At 37.2% G+C, this 23,509-nt stretch overlaps 1 protein-coding gene across 9 annotated transcripts in view; it reads right to left on the bottom strand.

The window, feature by feature from the left end:
* Positions 1 to 23,509, bottom strand: part of Zcchc7 (zinc finger, CCHC domain containing 7) — a 175,658-nt gene that overhangs the window by 5,408 nt on the left and 146,741 nt on the right. For 4 of the 9 annotated variants that reach the window (NM_138590.4, XM_006537985.3, XM_006537984.4 and 1 more), the window contains 2 exons: positions 18,322 to 18,357; positions 738 to 833 (listed from right to left, as the gene is read on the bottom strand). In NM_138590.4, coding sequence (NP_613056.2) covers positions 738 to 833; positions 18,322 to 18,357 — 132 coding nt within the window. Of the gene's footprint in view, positions 1 to 737; positions 10,629 to 18,321; positions 18,358 to 23,509 lie in introns of all 9 variants that reach the window. The other 5 variants (XR_003954964.1, XR_003954963.1, XR_003954962.1 and 2 more) reach the window with 4 other exon arrangements.

The raw sequence follows: 23,509 nt of genomic DNA, 5'->3' as shown, positions 1-23,509 counted from the left end.
TGCCTTGGTTTCTAGGCTGTTAGAGCTTCTGTGGAGAACAGGAATCCCCTGCACAAGGATTTCTACTCCCTGAGCCACTGCTTTCCTCGTCAACTTTGCGGTTCCCAGTGTATGGGTGTGAAGCCTATTTCTACTAGGTCTCAGCTCGGATGAGCTGCTGTTTCATGCTTACTGTGGCAACTAGCTAGAGCAGATTCACCACCTTACAGTAGGGAGCCTCTCTTCTTATACCCATCACACGGCCTGGTCCTTTCAGTCTCGACTTGCACAGTATTGGCCGGAAGGGAATTGGAGAGTAGGTGTATGAGCCACAGCTGTACAATTTCTGTGTTTCTACTGAATGTCACACTCGCATGTGAACAACAAAAACTTAAGTGAGTGTGGTGGTACCAGGGAAGGCTGAAGAACCAAGCAGAAAACCCAATAAATAGTTCAGTAAAAGGCCACGCAAGGCGCCAGGCCTCATTCTATGCTGCTGCTGACTCTGCCTCACTACCTTTAGGAGCTAAATTTGTTTTCATATAGGACTATGCTTTGTCAGTTTTCATATAGGACTATGCTTTGTCAGTTTTTGTTGGTAGGAATCAGGGAAGTAAATTAGTTGAAAATTCAAGTCTTACTACCAGATAGTAGCGGATAAACAAGTAAGTGTTCCAAGTTACATCCATTTGGGGATCATCTTTGCAGCAACCACTCCCTGACAAGATGCATTTTGTTCAAATGCTACTCAAACTTACATGTCCATAATGGCCTTTCTGTGCACAGTTGTAGCAATACACTAACGCTGATTGTCCAGAAGGGGTCTTTGGCTTTTTTGGTGGTCCAGGTTTGGTCTGCAACATAAATATTTATAAGAAGTTAATACATATTAGAGGAAAAGCTAAAAGCCCATCCTTTCTAAAAGAACTCTATGGTAAGAAAATCCTTAGGGATATTGCTTCTTAGAGTGGAGTGGAGTGGAGTGGAGTGGAGTGAGGGTGGGCTCATGATAGAGCCCAGGAAACAACATGTAAGGGGCAGACAGAGCTCACGAAAGGACAGAGAAGGGATGGTTCAGGGCTGAGGAGACACAGGACAGAGCCCAGGACTTAAAGGATACTTTCAAGGAGGGTCTGACCTACACTGCCAAGCACAACAGAAACCTAGCAACATGATGCACAGCTATCTCATATTCGACCATCCATGGGGCCTCCCTGTGAGAACCTGGGAGGGCAGAGAGCAGGGTAAGGACAGAAGGGATGTGGAGAAAGCTATGCAGCTTATTTATTAAATTATACTTATATCTTAAGTATTTTCAGCATCTACACTGAATATAAGCTGACAAAAGGGAGCAGGCATAGATTATTGAGAAGCACCAACAAGGAAGGACAGGATAAAAGGACAGTGCTTAGGAGGAAGAGTTGGTTGGTGGCATTTTTAGTGGGAGCAGCCAGATGAGGCTAGCTGAGAGGGAGAGTTGAAAGGAGAGGACAGACAGGGGCCAGAGCAGACCCTCAAGAAGGTAGTGGATTTAACCGAGAAGAAGAAAATGCCATCTTTATTTGTTCCCTTTTCTGTATGCACTTTGGTAAATTTCTCTCTCATGCTTACTGAGTTTCTGTAATAGAGCGCTAGTCTGCTTACTAACATTTTATCTAATGCTGCAATCAGGTGGTTTGGGGTTGCAGGCATAGGTGAGAGAGGAGTTCTTGATATAGAAAAATAGTGTATAGATAAGAAAAGAATCTTTAAAAAAACCGTACTGTAGCTCTTATGTCTTAGAATGAAAAGCTGGATTGCTGGTTACCCTGCCCAGTGCTGTGATGGAGCACTGACATAGGCCTTAGGGGAGACAGTGTACTTTGCTCAGTCTCAGAGACTTCAGTGCATCACAGCAGGGAAGGTGTCTAGAGAAGCTCACAGCACAGCAGACAGGAAACAGAGCAGTAATGGAGGATGCCAGAGCAGCACAGAACCTCCAGGAGCACACACACCCTTTCTCAGCTTTACTGACTTTCTCCACCTCCCAACAGTCTATTCAGATTTGACTCTATTAATTGAATAAACCATTCTTTAGGTTAGAAACCCCAACTATCTGCCCCTCAGACACAACTAAAGGCATGCCTTAGTAAGCTCCTAGTTGCTATTAATTTAATCAAGTTAATAAGATTCATCATTACATTTGAGAAAAATAAAACTTGACCAGCCTTTTCTGCTGAAAATGATCCTGGTACATATAACAGCATTTACAACCTCAGCTATCACCAACTAGGATACAAGAAAAACACGACTATTCTCAAAACTACTAAATAGACGTTAACAGAGATGCATGTGTATAGGCAAGTGTCACTGCAGTGGCTTTCCTTTGGGTGGTAGAGTTCCAGAAGTTATTAAATTATTACACAGAAATATTTTTTCCTTATCCAAAAAAATGGCTGTTGTTTTAATAGGAAATACAACTGCAAAACATACAGAAAGAAAACAAAATCAAAGAGATATTGTAATTTTTTAAGGACAAAGCTGTTAAAAGCTATTCATGGTTTGGGCATGGTGACACGCACCTGTGATCCCAGTATTCAGGAGGTAGAGGCAGGAAGATCAGGAGTTCAAGGCCAGCTTCAATTACACAGCAAGCTCCCAGCTACAGAAGACCCATCTCAAAAAAAAAAAAAAAAACCAGGAAGAAGAAGAAAAAGGTTAATGATGTATTATTACCTAAGATGGAGCCTATGAAATACAGTGGACTTAGAAGTCAGGGAATTGTAGGTAATGGAAAACTGTTGACTCATTGGCTGTGAGTTTATCTTAAGTACAAAGACAGCAAAGGAACTTGGCCATGAATGGAAGGGGAAGGGAGCAGGTAGAACAGAACACAAGTCCACGGATGGTTCTACAGTGATGTCTGTCAGAGTCCTGAGCATATGGCATGAGTGCATGCATACATTTTCAGCAATTCATTACAAATAGTAACTGCAGAATCCATGTCAGACATTGTCCTAAGGTCTGATATTTGAGAAGTCAGCAACACAAAAATCACTGCTTATATTTCCAGTGAGAGAAGAGATAACCCACTCCCTCCCCATGTCTACTCCTTTTCTCCCACATACATATATACGTTTGTATAAACAAAATACTGGAATAAGACAGTGAATAAGTCACAGCTGGTGCCTGAGACTGGTTTGCTGATGGAGATCCTAATGCTGAAAAAAAAACTCAGGCATGTAATTGTGCTAACTGACCAACACAACTACTCTTTGCAAAGTCCCAAGTGCAACAGGCCTGCACTCTTAGAGGATTAAAACACCCCACCCCCAAACAAACAAACAAGAAAACCTCAGTACCTTGAGACAGAGTAGATGAAAGAGTGGAAGAAGAGGTTTTAGAAGGCGAGGAGGGGGTCAGTCACCCAAAATTGTAAAACCGAAGGTGGAGATGCTCTGTCCATATTTTAAGTGACATGGAAAGCTAGCAAAGGATTGGAAGCTAATGGTAGGTAGGTACTCAGTAACCAGTTGGCAACTTAGCAGAGTGTGTAGGTGATGATAAGAGGAACGAACAGTCAACCCCCAGAAAAAAATGTCCTCTTAAAAAGGCACACATCTACTATGCTTAAACGTGGCTCTCTTGTTTATACTGGCTTTATTATAGGCTATATCCACTTCTTCTCTCTCACTCCACCTGTACCATCTGACCGTTCACCTCACATTTATATGATTAATAGAGCCTTATAATTGGTCTGGATGTTTCTTTCTTTGCAGCCTATTTTCAATACAAGATGATTCTTCTGGTTTGTGACACAGAGCGTTATCACTCCTGTAACAGCTTCTCTTCTCATCACTAAGTCCTAGAGTCTTTCAGTGGGTCACAGCCTTCCTCCCTGCATGCCTTTTGTGTCTTATCGCCTCACTGGCCTCTTCGATGTTCCCTGGACACTCTACACAAACTTTCTTCTATTGAGAGTTTAATACCATGCACTCCACACTGGGAAAGTTCTCCAGGTACAAAGAGGTCATTATCCTAGTAAGGCCTCCACTTGGTGCTCCCTATTCCCCTTCCCTTTGAAAAACAAGCCCCGACCCCAAACATGCCGCACCAGATATACTAAATAGTTTACCTTACCAACAATCCTCACCTACCCACCAGGCAAGGAGAAAGTTGTTCCCTGTGGCCCCGCCTCCTGGAAGAGGGCCGGTCATATGGTGAGAGTTCAGTCAACAGTGAGTGAAGGATGAGGTACTATAGATGTAGAGCACACAGCTCATAGAAAAACTGTTGCATTGTGGGTATTGTTAATAACAGTTTAGATACTGTTTGAGAAACTATTGGCTTTTATATCCTCAAAAGCAAACCTATAAAAATCATGCCATGAAAGGTTAAAAAACTTGAATATAATAATAATATTGTTTCCTTGGTGTTTTTCATACTTCATGTTGAGAATACATGGTACATACTTGGAAAACCAAGAGGGAAATGGTAATGCAGAGAGAGGAGGAACTCAGGCTTCAGTCCAAGAGATGAAGAGATACTTCTTAGTCAAGATTTCAAAGCATGTTTCATATCAACGGTTGTTATTTTATTTAGAGAATAATCTGAAATACAGCCTCAGTGTTCATTTATTGCTCTGGATGGAGCATAAACATTTGATGTTCATTCAACTGAATAATGTCACTATTTAAAAACTTCCATTATTACTAATAAAAATAGCAGCAGTATTTATATTGTTATGAAATTCTACACTGTTTCACAATAATTAATTAGTAAATGACTTGACAAACGCTATCTACATGCTCTCATTCTAATAAACTAGCATGTACTAGGACGTAATAGAAATGAAATCAGCCTAGATTGTACCTAATTAGAGAAGACTGTATTGGAATACAGTAGCAGAAACTCAATAATGACTTCCACTGGACACGTTTTTATACTAAGATTAAATAAAAATCTTTAAGCTATTTCAAGTATTGGAAATAGAAATTTTTGACCCAAAACTTATACCTTAGTATTAGTACTACCTTATACATGTCCTTTTTATTCCCCTTCTCTTCGAGACAGGGTTTTACTTTGTGGCCATGATTGTCCTGGATCTCACTATGTAGACCAGGCTAGCCTCAGGCTTACAGAGATCTGCCTGTCTCTGCCTTCTGAGTACTGGGATTAAAGATGTACACTACCATTCCTGGTCCATTTATTTCTCTATTTTTAGTTAACAGCAAATGTCCAATTTAAAGTAGACTATGTCAGCTGATAAACTCTAGGTTCCAGGTTCTGTCATTTGAGCTGGTATTACTGACAAAGATATAGAGGTGAGGGAGTGAATATAGCTTTGTTAAGACTTTCTGGAAGTAAAAAATATATCTAAAGACTTTGACCCAATGGCTACCAAATGAACTATTTATGAAAGCAGGCTGTGTGTGTGTGTGTGTGTGTGTGTGTGTATGTGTGACAGACATTTAAATAATCTATATTGTAGGGTGATATCTTGGAGATGACTCTACTATCGATAGATAGCAGTAATAACCTGGTAGACAGCATTACCTGTGAAAGGTCCGTCCCATCTGCTGGCACTGCTGAAAGCTTTTCATGCACCAGTAACTCAGTAACTATCAGAAGATAAAGCATGAGCCCACCACGCCATGGATTTACTCCTAATGTCTCCTCAAAGTGCAGCCTGATGCAACCATTACAGATGATTTTCTTCTAATGTCACTTTACATAACCCTTTTTCTGCATGAATAGTTAGTGCGGAATGAATGAATGAATGCCATTAAAACAGTTAATCATTATCTGGGACGCTGGCCTTACTCCCTTCACTACTAAGAATCTCCATGACAAAGGCCAAGAGATCAAAATGCTAGCGCTGCCTCAGTGTCCTCGGTCTAACAGTAATTTTTTATGCTAATAAACCTGCTGGGCACCTCCCTCTGTGACCTTGGGCTGCCCTTAGCTAAACTGACTTTGATCCAATGAGGGCTAACATCTAGTTGAAGCTCATTACTATACAGGATATGTAATCAATTTTACTAATTAGGGGGAATTTGCTACTCTTGTGACTGAAAAATGGATTTATTTTTATAATCATACATATGCTCAAAGAACAGAACATATGTTTTTACTTATCAAGCCAGTTTTCATATGAACTATTTTAAAAAGCATATTAAATGGCTAAGGTAAATGTATATTCATAACCAAATATAACATTGAGAAAAGCAGAGATTAGCTAAAATCTTTCATATGTATACTTCTTAAAATTGATGTGATATTTATATTTAAGAAGTACCTTATTAATTCCAAGTATTTACAAATAATTTTACTCTTTCAACAAATTAGTATCAGAACCCCTTCCTTAATACTGATATTTTAAAAACCTAACCCACAAAATTAAATAGGTTTCCTCAAGAAAATGTTATCCCAAACTAAAGGGGCACTCATATTCGAATTCCATTAGCTGCAGTGATCCTCTGGCATGTACTTGATATTTGAGCAAAAAAGGTTTGAATTTAAAATACACTTGTTTACTGGTAGTGATGTTGAGTTTTGTTAGCTCTCTGTGTTTTCTTTAGCTTCTAGCGAGTAGGCTTGGAAGAGCAGGTGCTTCCTTTAGCCTTCCTCTGACATCTTCAGAACATACACACCAATAGCTAGACCATCAGCATCCAGACCACACACACACACACACACACATATACATATGTGTGTGTATACATACATACATACATATATATATATATAATTTTTTTAAAAAAAGAAATCAAGGTTGAGTTTGTGATGAACAACAGCTGGGACCTCAGGTACTGGCAGCGTGCAGGCTAACGCTTTCTGCTCTTGGTGTCTCTGGACAGTGTCTCCTCCACCCGTGACCTCAACTCCAGGCCTGTGTCTGTCCATCATGGTTTTGGAAAAGGCCTTCTCTTGGTCCATGTTCTGATAAATATTTACAGCATTACTTTTCTTTGAGGAATACTGGGGGAAATTTTTGCCCCAAGCTAAGATAATGCTTCCTTTATGAAGGTTGTAAGCTTTACTTTTTTTCTTACTGAGAAAAACAACTCTACTGCATTCCAGGGGACATTGCTATTAACTCTTCTAAGTGCCATATATAATAATATACATATGTTTTTAATGTATTAAAACTATGTCATATACCCAACAGACTCCCAATTCATTGGGTAATTCCTTAATTAGGCAGATTTCTGAAATATGTATTATGTACACAACAGACCGGAACGTCTGTTTTGGCGCATTTTCCAGTCTATCAGGTGATTACATCATTAAGCCACACATGCTACATAGAAAAATCCTTATGAAAACTCATAAGAAATGTACAGCACATCATTAGCATGCAGCAGACATGTATGTTTTTTGATAGTTTTCTGCTTAAAAAAAAAAAACTACATGAAGTAATTAGTTGAGGTCAGGAAAATATGAGAATGGCCCCAGACACTGGCAAAAATGAAATTTACAAAAAACTGCACTTCTTATGGCTTAGCTGAGAGTAATTTGCTTTACTGGAAAACAGATTCTTGAACAATGTTAACTTGAATTGCAGCAGAGTGAGTGCTGTTTTATTGATCTGATATTTCCAACACACAGCTAGCTTCCTCCCTCCCTCCCTCTCTCTTAGACATACTTGAGTTTTACAAACCCATGGGTTGAACGGTTGCAAATGTCCATTGGTAAATCCAGGAATTATTCAAGGCCTTGCAGTACCAAGTGCTTACGTATTTATGCCTTCATTTAATGTAATCAAGAGTTTATTACATGGGCGTATCGTTTCTTGGTAAGCAAAAAGACTGTTAAAGATGAATATGTATGTTACTGGCATAAATTTTAATAGTGTAATTACATATTTACTACATTAAAAAAGCAATAGGCTATATCTAAAAGACATATATCTAAAGACTAAAATAAAAGCGTAAGTTCCGTAAGAGGGAACTATTAAACTGACCACTTTCTAATCTTTCTGTAAACAATACACGCCACTAAAAACCCCAACAACAAAAACAAAAAGAAAAGCTCAGAACTGGAGAACAATGAGCATATGCAAGACAGGAAGGAGCCCAGCGCTGCACTTCCAGATGCTCCCAATCTTCTAGGCTTAAAAAGCATCCCAATTTTCTCTAAAGGTAGCAGCGTTTATTCACTGGCCCATAGCTAATTTTACATGGAATGCAAAAATGTTAGTTTAAGTTTAATTTACCACCCTATTTAAATATTTCCAATGTAGCTCTTCAACTGCAGAGCTATCCCTCCGTCTATTTTAATTTTAAAGTAAGTTAGCATAGGGCTTCCTTCTTAATCCCCAGAGACTACCTACATAGTGACACAGACGCACACATTTATGACGGCAACATAAATGCTCTGCTCTTCTGAAGTAACATTAAGTGAAAATCGTTTCCTGGAAAGATATTATAGGTATCTATATTTTATTTGCCATCTTAAACATATCTGGGTCTTTATGGCCTTATTTTAAAAATGTATTTCCTTTTTATATTTCCTGGTGCAAATGGACTGCATAAATAAGCAATGTGCTATGAGGCTTCAGACCAGCCGATAAAACCTTTCAATTTTCATGCCAGCTTCTTCTTTTGTAATTCAAATCTGCCTGGAAACTGGCAGCTCTGAAAACTGAAACAAGCACTGCCACAAATACCTTGTAATGCTATCGACCTTGTCTGCCCATGCAGTGAGAAAGGGGGTGCGTATGTGTCTGCAGCCATCCAGATAACACAACTCATTTTTTTTTTGGGGGGGGCATGAGGTGGGGATAACAGAAGCCAGCCCCATACTGCACCAAAAGCAGTCATTACCAGGCAAGCTGGAGAATAAGTCTCTTCAAAATACACAGTGCATTTAAAAACCATATATGAGGCTGAGCCACTGCTGTCATTACCAATTTTAATTTAGCTCCTTCAGTTTGCCAGCCAGATAAACTCTTTAGTGCAGTTTTTTAATCTATTTGCCACATTTATGTTTCAGATTATAGTAATATGGACAGGAGAAGGAATCACTTTTAGAGGAAATAAAGCAATAGATCCGCTTATCGGCAACCATCAGAAAGTTCATTAATCAGCGAGGCTTTGTGCCCTCTAAATTGAAAGGTTAAATAATCCTCTCAGGAATATCCTCAGCCCCCCACCAACTGTCCAGAGAGGAGCTGCCATTCACAGCACACGGATCAGTGACAGGGTATCTTACCACTGTTTGCACCCCAAACAATGACGGACAAATGGCCTGCTTTACAAAGGAACCTTTTAGTACACAGATGGAAAAGGACCACAAGCTTTGATGTAGGGGAGGGCTGAGGAGGGTGTGGAGACAGGATATAAGGGAAGGGACAGAAAAGGATACACACATGTGTAAACTCACAGATATTTTATCTGCAGGTTTATTGGGGTAGACTGTAAGGCATGGAAATCATGCTAAATACATATCTTCCAACCATATGAGATGTTTACATAAACCTCCATTGATAATTACAGATCAGAACCATAGCTCTATTGTATTTATTAGTTAATACAGGGGGACCCAAATAAATTCCAAGCTTTTAATTTTGATTAGAACCCCATATAACTTCCCTCTCAAGCCTGCTTATTCTACTAGAATACTGTTCACAGCTTCAAGGACCTACCTTCAGGGTAGGAAGTAAATGGTCTTTTTTTAAAAAATAAAGTAATGGCCTTTCTTAAATTCTAAAATTTATTTTATATGTGTGGGTGTTTTGCCTGCACTTATGTCTGCATATCTTCCTGATGCTCACAGAAGCAGGAAGAGGATGGATCCCTTGGAAGTGGAGTTACAGACAGCTCTGAGGCACCACGTGGGTGCTGGGAATCAAACCCAGGACCGGCCAGTGCTCCCAGCTCAGGTCTCTGATTTTATAATACACTCTGTCTTAGCCCCTGCTTGTCTTAAAATAAGGAACATGGACTAGGAATGCTCTTCCAAGGGTACATACTGCACACACGAAGCTCACCCAGGTCTCACGCTATTCTAGTTTGTGACTCTCTCTGGCTCATTTCTGGTATCGGTCATGTGCAGGCACAACTAGTTTTATCTGAAGTGCAAATCCCTGGTATATTATTTGGTTTCCTTTCTTGTCTTATTAAAAAGATCCCTCTCTTCCTTGCATAAAGCACTATAATTACTGTGAGCTGTTTGATTTCATACTATTCTCATTATAAAGATTTACATAATTTGCTTACAGTAACTAGTCATAGGACATTGAAGTTATCTGTTAAAATTATGCACATAATAGCATAATTCAGGTATTTTAGAGTGATGTCATTACTTATCCCCCCTCCCTTTCTTGCTTCTTTGCTTCCTTTAATGGTGGAGATTAAAGCCAGTCTAAACGTGCACTGCACTTTTATTATGAAATGTACTTTACTTTGTCATTTTTATAGGAAAGGAAGTAACTTAAATCTTTTGTGATATAATCTTAAATGTTTATGCTGATGTTAAGGTAAATCAAATTAAGAAAATAACTTGTTGCAGTACTTAATTAAGAGTTACTCACCTAAACCGGGCGTGGTGGCGCACGCCTGTAATCTCAGCACTCATGAAGCTGAGGCAGGAGGATCTTGAGTTCCAGGCCAGCTTGGGCAATATAGCGATTCCAGGCCAGCCCGGGCTACATAGCAAGACCCTGTCTTGGGAAAAAAGAAAAAAAAAAAAGAAGTTACTCACCTACATTTTTTGAAACAAGTAAGACAAGTATAAATAGTAAGAAAAGAAGAACGCTGTATTTAACTTCAGTAACTGTAAGGAGGAAACATTGTTAGGAGGCTACAAGAGGTCATTACAGCCTCACCTTGAGCAGAGACATTGCCCAGCGCACCTCTTGTGCAGGTGCCCATGGGCTTGCGCTGGCAGTGCTTACCTGGTGTAACCTGCTTTATGAGGAGCTGTGAGGCACTGCAGTGACCATCTCACTGCATACTCACAAGTCCTGTGGGCACTACCACTCATTTTCAGATACACAACTAAGGCTCTTCTGAGTTAAACATTTTAACCACAACCTCTGTGTACATACTACACAAAGGAATCAAACTTGAAACCAGAGCACAACCTTAAGTTGGCATTCTTTTCCTTATATTGTAATACAGAACATTAACTCATTGGCAAGCCTGCCCTTCTGTCCAAATTTCAAAGCATATTTTTCTTTAAAAAAACATATATAACTATAAAACAAAAGAAATATTATAGATCTAAGACATACAAAAATGGAGACATATTTTATAAATGAAATTAAAAAACACAGCCCCAAACTTAGTGCTCCTGACTGCAAATATCTGCATACAAGCATACTCCTATGAAGGCATTTAGCTGGGAATGATAGTCTATGCCTGTAATCCTAGCTCTTTGGAGGCTGAAGCAAGACACCAGTAATCCAAGGTCAGCCCAGACTAGCCTCATAAAAGGAAACTAATATGCAGAAACCTCAGGTGGGTATTTATAAGATCAGACATTACAAAATTATAAAGATGGATTTATATCTAGTAGATTCAGTTAAATTTGTGTGCATGTATACAGCATAGCATATATGATGCATACACACATACACAGTTTTTAAAACAAGCAATGAAAATAAAGCTGGGCATGTTAGTTTATGCCTGCAAGCCCAGCAGTATGAGGCTGAGGCAGGAGGAACTACCTGTCTCAAAACAAAAGATTCTGGTAGCCTTACTGTAATTGATGAATGTGTTTGTATGTATGAATTATTTTCACCAATAGATTTCTGATCTCTCACATTAAAATAATTCTTATTTCTGAAAAAGAATCAATTCATATGTTGGAAAACCAGCTAAAGTGAATGTATAACTTAATCTCAAATACATTTATGTGTGTATGCATGCATGCATGCATACATATATGTATATTTGGATTACATAATAGCTATTCAAGCTTTCTTTTAATTGTTCAATGCCTTCCAAACTTTGTAGCATTTTTCTTCATGTAAATTACTAATATTACTGAAAGGCCAATTCTCAAACAGCTTGGAGAAATATTTACAGATGTACAAGTCTACATATAACTCTCTTGACTTTCTAATACACGAGGGAGTTAAACTATCAATGAATTTCAAGCCTAGTCAGGTCAATCTGTTAAGTCATTCACAGATTTCCAGTCACTTAAGTGAGAGTAGTGTTTGAAATCTTACTGCCAGCGTAACTTGTTAATTACAGAAGCATGCGTAACGTCAAAACCCAGCTCTGGCTCAGACACTGCTCATGGAAAGAGGCCTTCAAATGGCTGAGCTGACTTCTAAGACTATATTGATCCTAACTGTAATTAGCTAGTGCAAATGACACTGGTTTTGTATACCCTATTTACATTTATTGCTGCATTGAAATATCCAGAAAAGCATACAACAGAGTCAGTTACTTAGAATGCACTTTAAGGAATGGCATAAGCCCCCTATTTATCTAACATATGAAAAATGTGCTAAAATTATACTGCATTTTATTCTTCTGTTCTGATGTGTAGGTAATCTTACAAAATTGGAATGGCTAAACATTTCAGATGTGAAAACTGTAATTTCTGGTATTAGATAGTATATGGTGGTCAACTAGAAGTCTGAGAAAATTTAGTTTAAGTGTTTTATTTAATTATATTCATTTTCACTTAAAATGGAATTCTTTCAAAGTACAGAGTCACTAGTAAAAAGGGATACAATTTTCTCTGGGATGACATGACTAATATATATGTTTCTAAAGAGACAAAACAAAAAAATTCAAAGTGTGCCATATTTTAAAATGTAAACACCTAGAAATGGAATTTAACTGCTACATATTTAATTATTAATCACTTTTCCCTGTAACGAATAAACATAGTTCATTTGTAACTAAAAATGAACATAACAGGGGCGGAGGGGTAAAGGATGATAAAATGTCTAAATGTAACTTTCTACCTTTCTGTTAGATTAGAAAATTAATGACTATAAGAATTTCTTTCAAATTTAAAGCAGCCCTCACACTAGAAGCTCATCTAGTGACTATGCGAATCCTGAGTGTGCGGGTCATTCTCTCCAGCCAGTATGAGAGGTGGAAAAGCAGAGAGACTTTATGAGACAGAAGTTACCAACTATAGGAGATCTTCAGATTAAACTAACTTATTATTGAACAGTGTTCCTATCTAACATGGGAGCTGCTGCTGAGGTGAGCGCAGACGTCCGGGAGGTGGCAAAGCACAGGCTTGGCTTCCTAGGTCATCCACAAGCTGCACAGGCGATGCACACTTCCGCCTTCACTACCTCAAATGCTTGTATTTACATCAGGACCATCGCCAGGAAGCCTTGATAGTATTCAAATATATTTATACAAGAATAAGCCTATAGAAAAAAATACCATATTGATTTCCTGTCCAGGCCAAATTACTTTTGAATTAAAATATTAAAAATCATGTATGCTAAAAAATTTCTGAAAGGATAACTCATATTCCTTCAAAAGAAAATTTCTATATTATATGCACATGTACATGGCCTGAAGAAACATGAAAGGAAAAATAACATGTATAAAAATAACATGCACAACTTCTATACTTTTCCACTTTCTTTTATAGAAAGCACTTTAGCAAACTGCTTTTTGGTGATTTGGCAAATTATATTTATTTTAAAATGAAGTTCATTTATTGAGATTTATAATTCCAGGTTTCACCCTCTTTGAAAGTGTATTTTCTTATTGATTTCAAGGATTAATTCTGGAATGTAACTGAATTACTATAAAACATCAGTAATTTTAATTCTTTAAATGTAGTAATCACTTTTTATATATTAAGTTAAAAATGATAAGACTGAAATAAAAAAAATCTATCATGATTTTGACATTAAGGGAAGGACAAATACTAAACTCTTTTAGATAATATTTCCAAGTGAAAAATCTTCAAAAATGATGTCATGTTAATGTTCAAATATATTTCTTCTTATTATAGAAGTCATCAATGCTAATTTAAAAAATCTCATTGGTGCTTGGGGTATACTCAGTGGCAGAGTACATAGTTAGCAAACATAACGCCCTGCGTTTAGACCCAGCACCAAAAACCAACCAACCAAATCATGTTTTTCAGATATTAAGCAACTTGAAAAAGAAATAAAGCTTTACTTCCGAGTCCTGTAAGAAAAAAATACATCCTCACGGACTGCAAACAAGGTGTATGCGTTCTCAATCACCAGGTCACAGCACATTAACTTTAGCAGTTTCAGGATTTAAGGAGATTTTAAAGACAGCTGAATCTTTGAAATTTAACAGCTCTAGTGTCTTAATAGCAACATAACAATCACAGCACTGACCCAGCAGCAGAGGAAAATGCCTATGAGTTATGAGTATTCTTGGTTCTGGGAGTTGGCATTGTGGATTGCACTATCAAATGAATTTATAAAATTGTTGTTTATGATAGTTTCTGTCAGGCCCTTAAAGATGGCACAACATTTTTGTTTTTTAATAGTGAAAATGAGGCAGGCCTCACCCTATTTTGGAATATATAATTCTAATGATAATGCCCAATCAATGCTATTTTCTTAAATATACGCCTGGGCTGTTTCCCTCCCTCCCACGTGCAAACAGACACAGGAAAGATGAGGACTCCTCAGGTGAGCAGCATGTGGATGGTGCTCGCACGTTTGGCAGGTCTGCTTGGGGAGCTGACAAAGCCACCCAAGACTCCAAACACATGCTCGGAACACATTAAAAGGAAGTTTCTTTTTTTGAAAAACGTGAATAGAAAAATGTCTCCATTGTTGGTGACTTTAAAAAACTTTTTTTTTTTTTTTTAAAGAAAAGCATGGGATGTTATATTTACCCTGCCTTACACCTCAATCCCAAGGTAAAAGATATTTGAATGGCTGTAGCTTTAGCACCTATCTCCTGTTCTCTTCTTCTGGACTGTCAAACAGTAGTTCTGAAGTTAGCTTTAGTCTGCTGATATTTGGGGCACCATTCTGTGGCAAAAAGCATAGAATTTTTTAGATGATAAAATTCTGATTTGCTGTAAAAATCATTCTGTGAAAACTCAGCAGTATACTTGTAGGCTGATGTTCCCAGGTAAGGAGAGAATGTGGACCGGGAAAACGAATGGAGCACTTGAACTGCAGTCTGGAAGACTCCGCCATTCAGCGGGTTCAGGGTTGTACTCTTGACTGCTAGTCAACACTGACCAGAAAGGAAGACAAGGAAATGTATTTTTCTTCTCTTCCCTAGTTAATAAAAATTTCCATTTTTGAAGTATAAATTCTAAGCATTCCAAAACTTAACCTCATATAAAAATTATATCCTCTTCCATATTCTGAAATTTTTAGTTAAACTAAGAAGTAGTAAGGTTGTAATGCATTTTAAATACATTAAAAAACAAGCACAAAATTAAACATAAAAGATGCATTAACCTTTTTGGTTCTTAATATATACAGCTTTTGAATTGCAATTTTCTGATTACTTTTTAAGTAAACACGATAAGAATGTCTAATGCATGTTAAATTATAGTTTCTATCAGAGAAAAATACTATGGGCTATATAACTCTGTGGGTGCCATATTAGCCTAGTGTTTTTGCTATAACATAAGAAAGGAAGAGATGGAGAAAGGACTTTCTTTTTTCATAGGGAAATAATCTACAAGGAACTATGTGAATGAAGAAAAAGACAAGGCTTTGCTAAAAATCTGAAAGCAGAAGTTACAATGTAAAGAATAGGGTTATATGATTAAGACATGTAAAAACTTTAACTTTTTGAGGAAGTAAAAGTGTTAGCTATTGGAGGAAACTACATAATTGTTAATTTTCCCGCCTCATGTTTGTCTCCAGATCAGCAAAGATATCAAAAGGCTTGCTTTTTCTTTTTTTTAAAAGGAAGTATAGGTAATTTTTAAATAAATTCTCTCACATATGTCTCCAGATCAACAAAGACATCAAAAGGTACATTTTTTTTTTTAAATTAGTCATCGAAATGGATAAAGAAAAGCAGTAGAGCCACATGCTGTGCTGGGGGTGTGCTTTAGAGTCTCAGTATCACTGTGTGTCTTTTGAAATGATGGATTTGCCTTTTATTAATGCATTCAAGTCAAGTTTGTTTAAAAGCTCTTTATTTAGATATAATCTATTAGAAACCTCATTTTACCATTGATATTACCGAAAATAATGAAAACTTCTCTTTTGAAATCTTATTTCACAATATTGTAAGGAAAAATTGAAAATTCCTAAGTCTATGTTACTTATCTTCATCTTTCTTGCATGTTTATAAGAGAGAGGCTTCCTAGACCCGATTTTGTAGCTGCTTAAAGTGTACTTGTTCTGGAAATGATCCTCCAGATCTTATCAGTTGGGAATCAGGCACAGCAAGTGAAAAGCACTCAAATGTCAACAGTTCCAAACACAAGTTCTAAAAGAAATGTAACCCCAAAGTCCAGTGCCTTTGGAGTTAGAAATAGATACTTTGTGGTCAGAGGAGAAGTGAATGTATCACAATGATCTCTCGACCTTTACAGCCTTAAGCAGGCTGGTTGAAATGAGTACATAAGAGGCAATTCAAACTTCCTTCCTTCTGTGGCCACTGCTGTGACTGATGCCACTGTTCACATGTGAGGGCTACTCTGAGTCAATAGATGGCAGTCCATCGCCTAGTAAAAGGGCTGAAGATGGCTAAAATCAGCATGCAGTGTGCTTTCACTCAATATTTAATACTGCTTAATTACAGGCATTCAAATATTGTCCATATACTGATAAGGCAATTTAAATAATTGGAAAATGATTATATTTTAGATGGATTGATAAAAGTATTTACACATTTATAAGCATACTATTGTTGTAGTTATTCTTGCATAATAACTCACTGTTAATTAAAACCTGATAGTTGTGAATTACAATGATTACTTCAACATTTTCTGAAAGAAAATCAACCAGGTTTCCATATAAAGAAAACTTCAAATTGAATTTGTTATTCTTACAGATAGAATATATTATATTCTAATAAAGATGAATTTATTTTGTTTTCATTTTTAAAGATCTCTATTCTTTTTATAATTTGTTTCTGAAAAGCTAAAAAAATACTCAACAAACCTTTTAACCTTCTGTTACATTTGAAGCTAATTTTTATCATTCAATAACAGTCACATAAAAATTCTTTAAATTAGTGGAAAAGCTAAAAGAGCTACAAAGTCAAATGTATGATGGTATTACTTAATAAAAGTAACGAGTACTGCCACACCACTATACAGAGACTCTGAGACCTTGAGAGATACAAGAATAATTCTGTTCTTATCAGGTTTAGGCTATAAGGGCTTTACCATTATTATGTTACCAAAGAGCTGCTACAATGCCAAAATATAATCCACTGACTGCATTTGTCACATATATGTATATAATATATAGACATGTATATGACTTTTATTTAATATAACACTAAAGTTTTAGATAACCCTGCAGATATACTACTATCCCTTGCACTGTGGCCCGGGCAGACAATGGTAGATGAGTCTGCCTGTTGGCTCACTTTATATCTCTGTAAGAGGAAAGCAGTATAAAGATATGTTTTAAAAAAACTGCCTTTTCTCTTTTCTGAACTGTATCATACAAAATCTTTTATATACTAAACTTCAACAACTATTAATTATATTGTGCTATATAACTGTATAATTAAAAGAAATGGTCTCTCAGTACTATTTAATACATCAAAAATGTATTAAATAGTAAGACAATATTGAATTACTGACATTATTTAAACTGGAAAGTCAAAGTGAGCTGACTTTATATTGAGAATTAATCAAACGGATTATACATCAATAGTTATTTTCTGCTTTCAGTAAGACTAAAATCATAATAAATCAGAATTGAATAATAAATCAGAAATTGACTATTAAATATATATGTCTATAATTCAAACAAGTATAGACTTTTAAGGATAGGAGAGTTGAATTGTCCTATATGAAAGGTACACTAAGCTTTTTCTAGCTGCAGTTAAGAATGTATTTCAGCAAAAGCAGAAAGTGATAATGGATGATATTGTGGGCTGTATGCTTATGGACTGTGGTAACACAGTGTTCTAAAGACGCAGTTTTATAGCCTCTAAAATACTTTCCCCCTTTAATTTAGTGAATATAATCTAAGCCTGAGGGTATTATGATAGAATCATTTAATGACATGAGTAATAAAAATCAGCTGAAATCTTTTAAAAACAGGAAAATAAAGAGCAGGCAGTGGGCAGGAGAAAGGGAGAGGTGCATTATTGCTTTCTCAGTACAAACTCTCCAGATGTTTATTATCTTGCTGCAGAAGATGCTTGTCTATATTTTATGGTCAGCAGTTCAGAGAAGGGTAAATAGGCTGGGTCTTGGGGAAAATAAAAAGGTGTTTTTACTCACCGTTAGGTGATACTGCCTCCAGATTTCTGGGCAAGCCTGGAAAATAAAAATATTGATCAGCTGGGAGCATGAAACAAGGTACTTTACAGCCTGTTGGTTTTGGCATAACCCAGCATCCACCGGTGTCGGTCACAGGAAAATAAGAAGCTTAACAGAAAGGGTCTGCATTTCAGCTTCAAAAACCTGGCTAGACGGTTTAATTGAATTTTACACTGCTTTAACACACTCCCTGCCATTGTCAGGAAGCCAGTTACAAAGTTTTCCTCTCTTTCTTCACAGGTTAGAAGTTTGGTATGATGCTGGGCCGTAACTCAGTTAAACTGGTAAATCAAGAGCAGTGGTCTAGATCTGTAAGACTAACCTAGAGTGTCTTTTAAAAGAGCACCACTTTTAAGATGCTTTAACTGTGCAGTGTACTTATCTGTAATGTCTGTTGGTGCTAACTTAAAACTTAATGAAAAAGAGAATAAAAAAGGAAAGCCAAGCCAAACCAAAGAAAGCAAAATCCCTAAAATCTATAGCCTTTCTCTTATACATCAAAATTTTACATGTTCATATTTATCGAGAAATAATCTAAAAACAAAACAATGAAACCTCAAAAAATCTGTTCAAGATGAACTTACTGAAATCAGAATAGATAACAAAAATCCTCAGCACCAGGAACAGACACCAGCAAGAGACCCTTTTCCTGAGTCACACACTGATCTCTCCCAGAGGAAACTGTCTCTAGCAGCACTGTTTCGCTCATCAGTTAACCATCCTTACAGAAGAAGAATGTTTTAACAGTAACTATGCACAGCAAAATCTCTACTGAAAATACCACATATGTAGTTAGAACAAAGATATATAACTCAGGTGAAAAAGCACACATTATATACTTTAGGCTTAACTAGCCTGTGCAATTTTCTATAGGAAAGCATGTAAATTAAAATGTCCAGTGGTCTTCCTCCCAGTTCTAGCGGCATATTCATCAAATATGTAGTATCTGGAAAACCCATTACTTAAGTCAATGATTTCTCTACTAGTAATGCTAACTGAAAGAAAAATACTTTTATAAAATTAAAAGTAGCTTTTTTGGTTCTCAGGTTAAGGATGACACACTCAAACATACTTACATACAAAACTTAATGTACGATATATCTTCAAGTACTCACTTCCTGCCTTCTGGCATAAAACTTTTGCTATGTACATATAATTTGAGTTCAATTACTATAGAGATAGCAAGCAGTTATTTATACATTAGTTATGGATAGTTCTTGATTACCACAGTATCCTCAGAATAATATGGTTGAAAAATCACAATCACTGAGTTGTCATAGACTGGCAGAATGCTACTCTACCATGTGACCTTTTCTGGTGTAGTAGCAATTTAGTAATAAAGAATTCCTTAGTTTTTGAACAATCATCTGATTGCCCTGTACAGGAAGATGATGACTGATATGGGAGTGGATGATATGAAACTTCTTCTCTTTTATTAGATAACAGTACTACAATTAAAAAAGACTTCAAAGCAGAGGTCATTGGAGAGCATACATGTTAATTCTAAATACAAAATGTAACCGCAATCATTAATCAAAATTTAAAATCCTATTTTTCCTACATGCTAAACTTTGGTGACTTCTTTTTAACACTCCTGAGTATTGTACACAGAGATATTTTAAAAATTCTCAGCAAGCAGAATGGCTAAGCATGGAAAATTTAGATAGAATAAACTTCTAAAGAAAGAAGCTAACTACTGCAAGTGAAAACTTGGTCTGATTAAAACATTTAGACTGAATGGGTAGTCAGCTGAAGTGAAAACACACACAGCATCATCATGCAGTCCTGGCCCACGGCTCCCACCTTCCTGGCATTTAGGTAGATGAACACCAGAACACACACAGCGCACTCGTACATCTGTTTCGGCAATGTGGTTCACTGCTTGCCAACTTTTGCCCAACTAGTTTTCCTGTCTATTGTACTTTGGATAATAAACATACATGAATAACTGAGTGTTATTATTCATAACATTCAAAGATGAATCAACATACTTTGCCATGCCAGATGAATTGAGAGTTTATATTGTGCATTTTGAACCATATTGAATTTTATCAGGTGCTAATTATTGTTTTATGAGAACAACGGCTTAGTGCATCTGTTGTTTAATTCCCACTTCCCTATTCTCAAATGCGTACATCAAAGAAAATAAAACACTCAATCTTAAACAGCCCCTGACAGCAGACCAAGACTCAAGTGCTCAACAGACAAGGCCCTTGCCACCAGTTCTCATATTTCCACAACAATGAACAAACACAAAACAAGGCTAAGCGGCCTTTCCTCCTCCTCAGCTCCCCTCGGCCAGTTGTCTGCCTTGTACTGAGGGAGCCTGGAACGCAGCCCTGCTGGGAGCACAGCACAGGAGAAAGGATTAGCCTTACTAACATGCGAGCATTTGCAAAAGGGAAGAAAAAAACCCCCAGTACTGTATTTGGTATATGAATAACCAAAATGTATGAGCTGACAAGAGACCAGGACAGGCCTGTGGCTCCCCGGGAGAAAATGTAGCTGTGATGAGTGACAGGGCTTTCAGGAAATATGTTCACAATCACAGACAGTGAAGGCCATGACCTAGATCGTTTAAGAGCTTGTCTTGTCAAATTATCAAAAGCTTCTTCCTCTCTGAATAAAGAGTGACATAAGTGAGTGTCAGGAAGCTGCAGGCTGACAAGCCAAGCATACAATAACAGAATGCACGTCACATACATGCTCACCACCGCCACTGCTAGCGGCAAATCTTAATGAGAGCGCGGCCAGCCCAGGAGACTTGGGTCCCTGCTGGCACAGCTACTCATCTCACAAAAATCCTTCAGCTCCAAGTCAGTTAGGCTCTGACACGACAACTACAATTACGAAACACAACTTTTTAACAGAATCCTCTGGTGCTTTGTCAAAGCCTCTGCTGTTAAGAGCTGGCCCCTTAAGTCACTGCAGCAAAACAAAAGATTTAATAAAACAAGCAATGCTTATCAATGCTGAATAACTTAAATTAAAAAAAATAAAGAGAATAATTTTGTTTAAAATCTGTTGACTGAGAAGTGATGGCAAGAAAAATAATCCCATCTCTGGAATGACTGTGAGTGTGAGTCTCCCCACACACTGATGCTGTTTTAAGCACCTTCCATTGCAAGGGACAGCCCTACACTGAAACCTGGTCAGCAGACTCTTCACAAAGACTCTCAAGTCATCCAACTGTCCAAACACTTGCCTAACCACCGTGTATGCATGGGGTTCTCCCGATATATTTATGTGAGCTGGAGTTTATCTTAGGAGGGAAGAAAATTAAGAGAATATTCTAACATTTACCTTAAACCAAAATTCTACATAAAGACAGCTCTAAGGTCTAACATTACAGAAATCTACAATTAAAATTCAAAATGTTTTAAGATTGTTTACTATATTTCTACTTTGCATAAAAATGGCTATTCTTGGTAAGGAGATAAATACATAAACACAAATAGGTTTAGACATATATTCAACACCTATAGTGTGGCAATGTATACAGAATCTATATATTTTTCAGCAATAAGTATGAAAATCCATTCACTGATCACTACCTCAAAGCTGCTTCCCAAATGAACTAGACTCCATAAAACTAACTTTTGATTTAAAGTCAAATTTTAGTCAGTGTTTATACTCAAAATTCTCTATAATCAGGAAAACTAACAAGCTATTTTTTTTTTTTGCAGAAAATATTCTCTTTTTTTGTATTCTCCTAAGTTAAGTGTAGTTATAAGGGCATAAAGTTTGTTAAATTATATTTCAGTTTTATTGGAAATGCAATTGTCCTACTTTACAGAAAAATATTTAAAATTGATCACAAAAGACCCTCAATATACTCACACACACTCAGTTCTCTTATGTAACATTTTCTTTAGAAAAAGAGTTTTTTAATAAGGAATCACAATGTCTGGAGATACTCTGATTCTAGATGACTGACATATGTTTGTTTATTTTACAAAGAGCTGCTAATTCTCTGACACTGCTTTTAGCTAAGGAAAATGAAACGTCAAACAATAGGAGAAAAAGAAGACAATGAGTCATGCGAGCACAACAGCTAACATTAGATATGCAGAACCAAAGAAAAGGCTGGGTTCAAATCCTGGCCCTGCTACTTACTGTCCTAGGCAAATTACATACTGCTGCGTCTCGGCTTTTGTATTTATGAAACAGGGCTCCCAGAACTCTCTCAATGTGCTGCTGTGATGGTTAGAGCTGAGAAGATTAATTCTTTAGAACAAAGCCTGCTAAATAGCAAGGCTCAACTGTTATTAGTCATGACTACAGTCACATGAGAGTGGCACTCTCTATACTCTATCAAAGCTCTATGGTCATGGACAAACGGACATCAATAAGGTAGCTGAGACTCCATCGGAGAGTGGTTGAGCTTGGTAGGAAAGCAAAGACTCCCAGAAACAAATGTAAAAGGAGAGAACAAACGACATTTCATTTAGATATTGCTGCTTGTGACTCCCTTCGTCATGGGAGTTGAGGAGAGACCAAAACCATTAGCACTTAAGTTATCCATTTAGTTTTACATTCAGATGAGATCTACTTAATGTTTTTAGTTGTTTACAATCATAGAAAAGGATACTGGATCAGATTGTATTTAGAGTTAACTTCTGACTACAAAATTTTTAAGCTATTTTGGCCACTGATGATCCACCCTATTCTCAAAGGGACTTGTTTACTCAAGCTCAGGTCAGTTCTTTTTCCTAGAATGTCTAAATAATAATGGGCACAGCGTTTTTTCCAGCATTTCCTTTTTAACAGTTACCAGAGATTTCCTTCCAGGAAACTCTCTCTTGAAGGAGAGAAATTTGGAAGGTAAATGGAATGTTATCCCTATGTAGCCCAGCCTGGACTTGAAGCCGTAATCCTGCTCTTAGCTTCCTGGATGCTGCAATTACATGTGCCAAGAACCTCCATTTCTGTTCTGTTCTTTTCTTTCTTTTTTTTAAAGGATTTATTTATTATTATATGTAAGTACACGGTAGCTATCTTCAGACACTCCAGAAGAGGGCGTCTGATCTCATTCAGATGGTAGTGAACCACCATGTGATTGCTGGGATTTGAACTCAGGACCTTCGGAAGTGCAGTCGGAGCTCTTAACCGCTGAACCATCTCTCCAGCTCCCCTTCTTTTCTTTTAA

This window comes from Mus musculus, chromosome 4, assembly GCF_000001635.26.
Source record: "Mus musculus strain C57BL/6J chromosome 4, GRCm38.p6 C57BL/6J".
Classification (NCBI taxonomy): Eukaryota; Metazoa; Chordata; class Mammalia; order Rodentia; family Muridae; genus Mus; species Mus musculus.
This window is presented reverse-complemented; position numbering and strand designations above follow the sequence as displayed.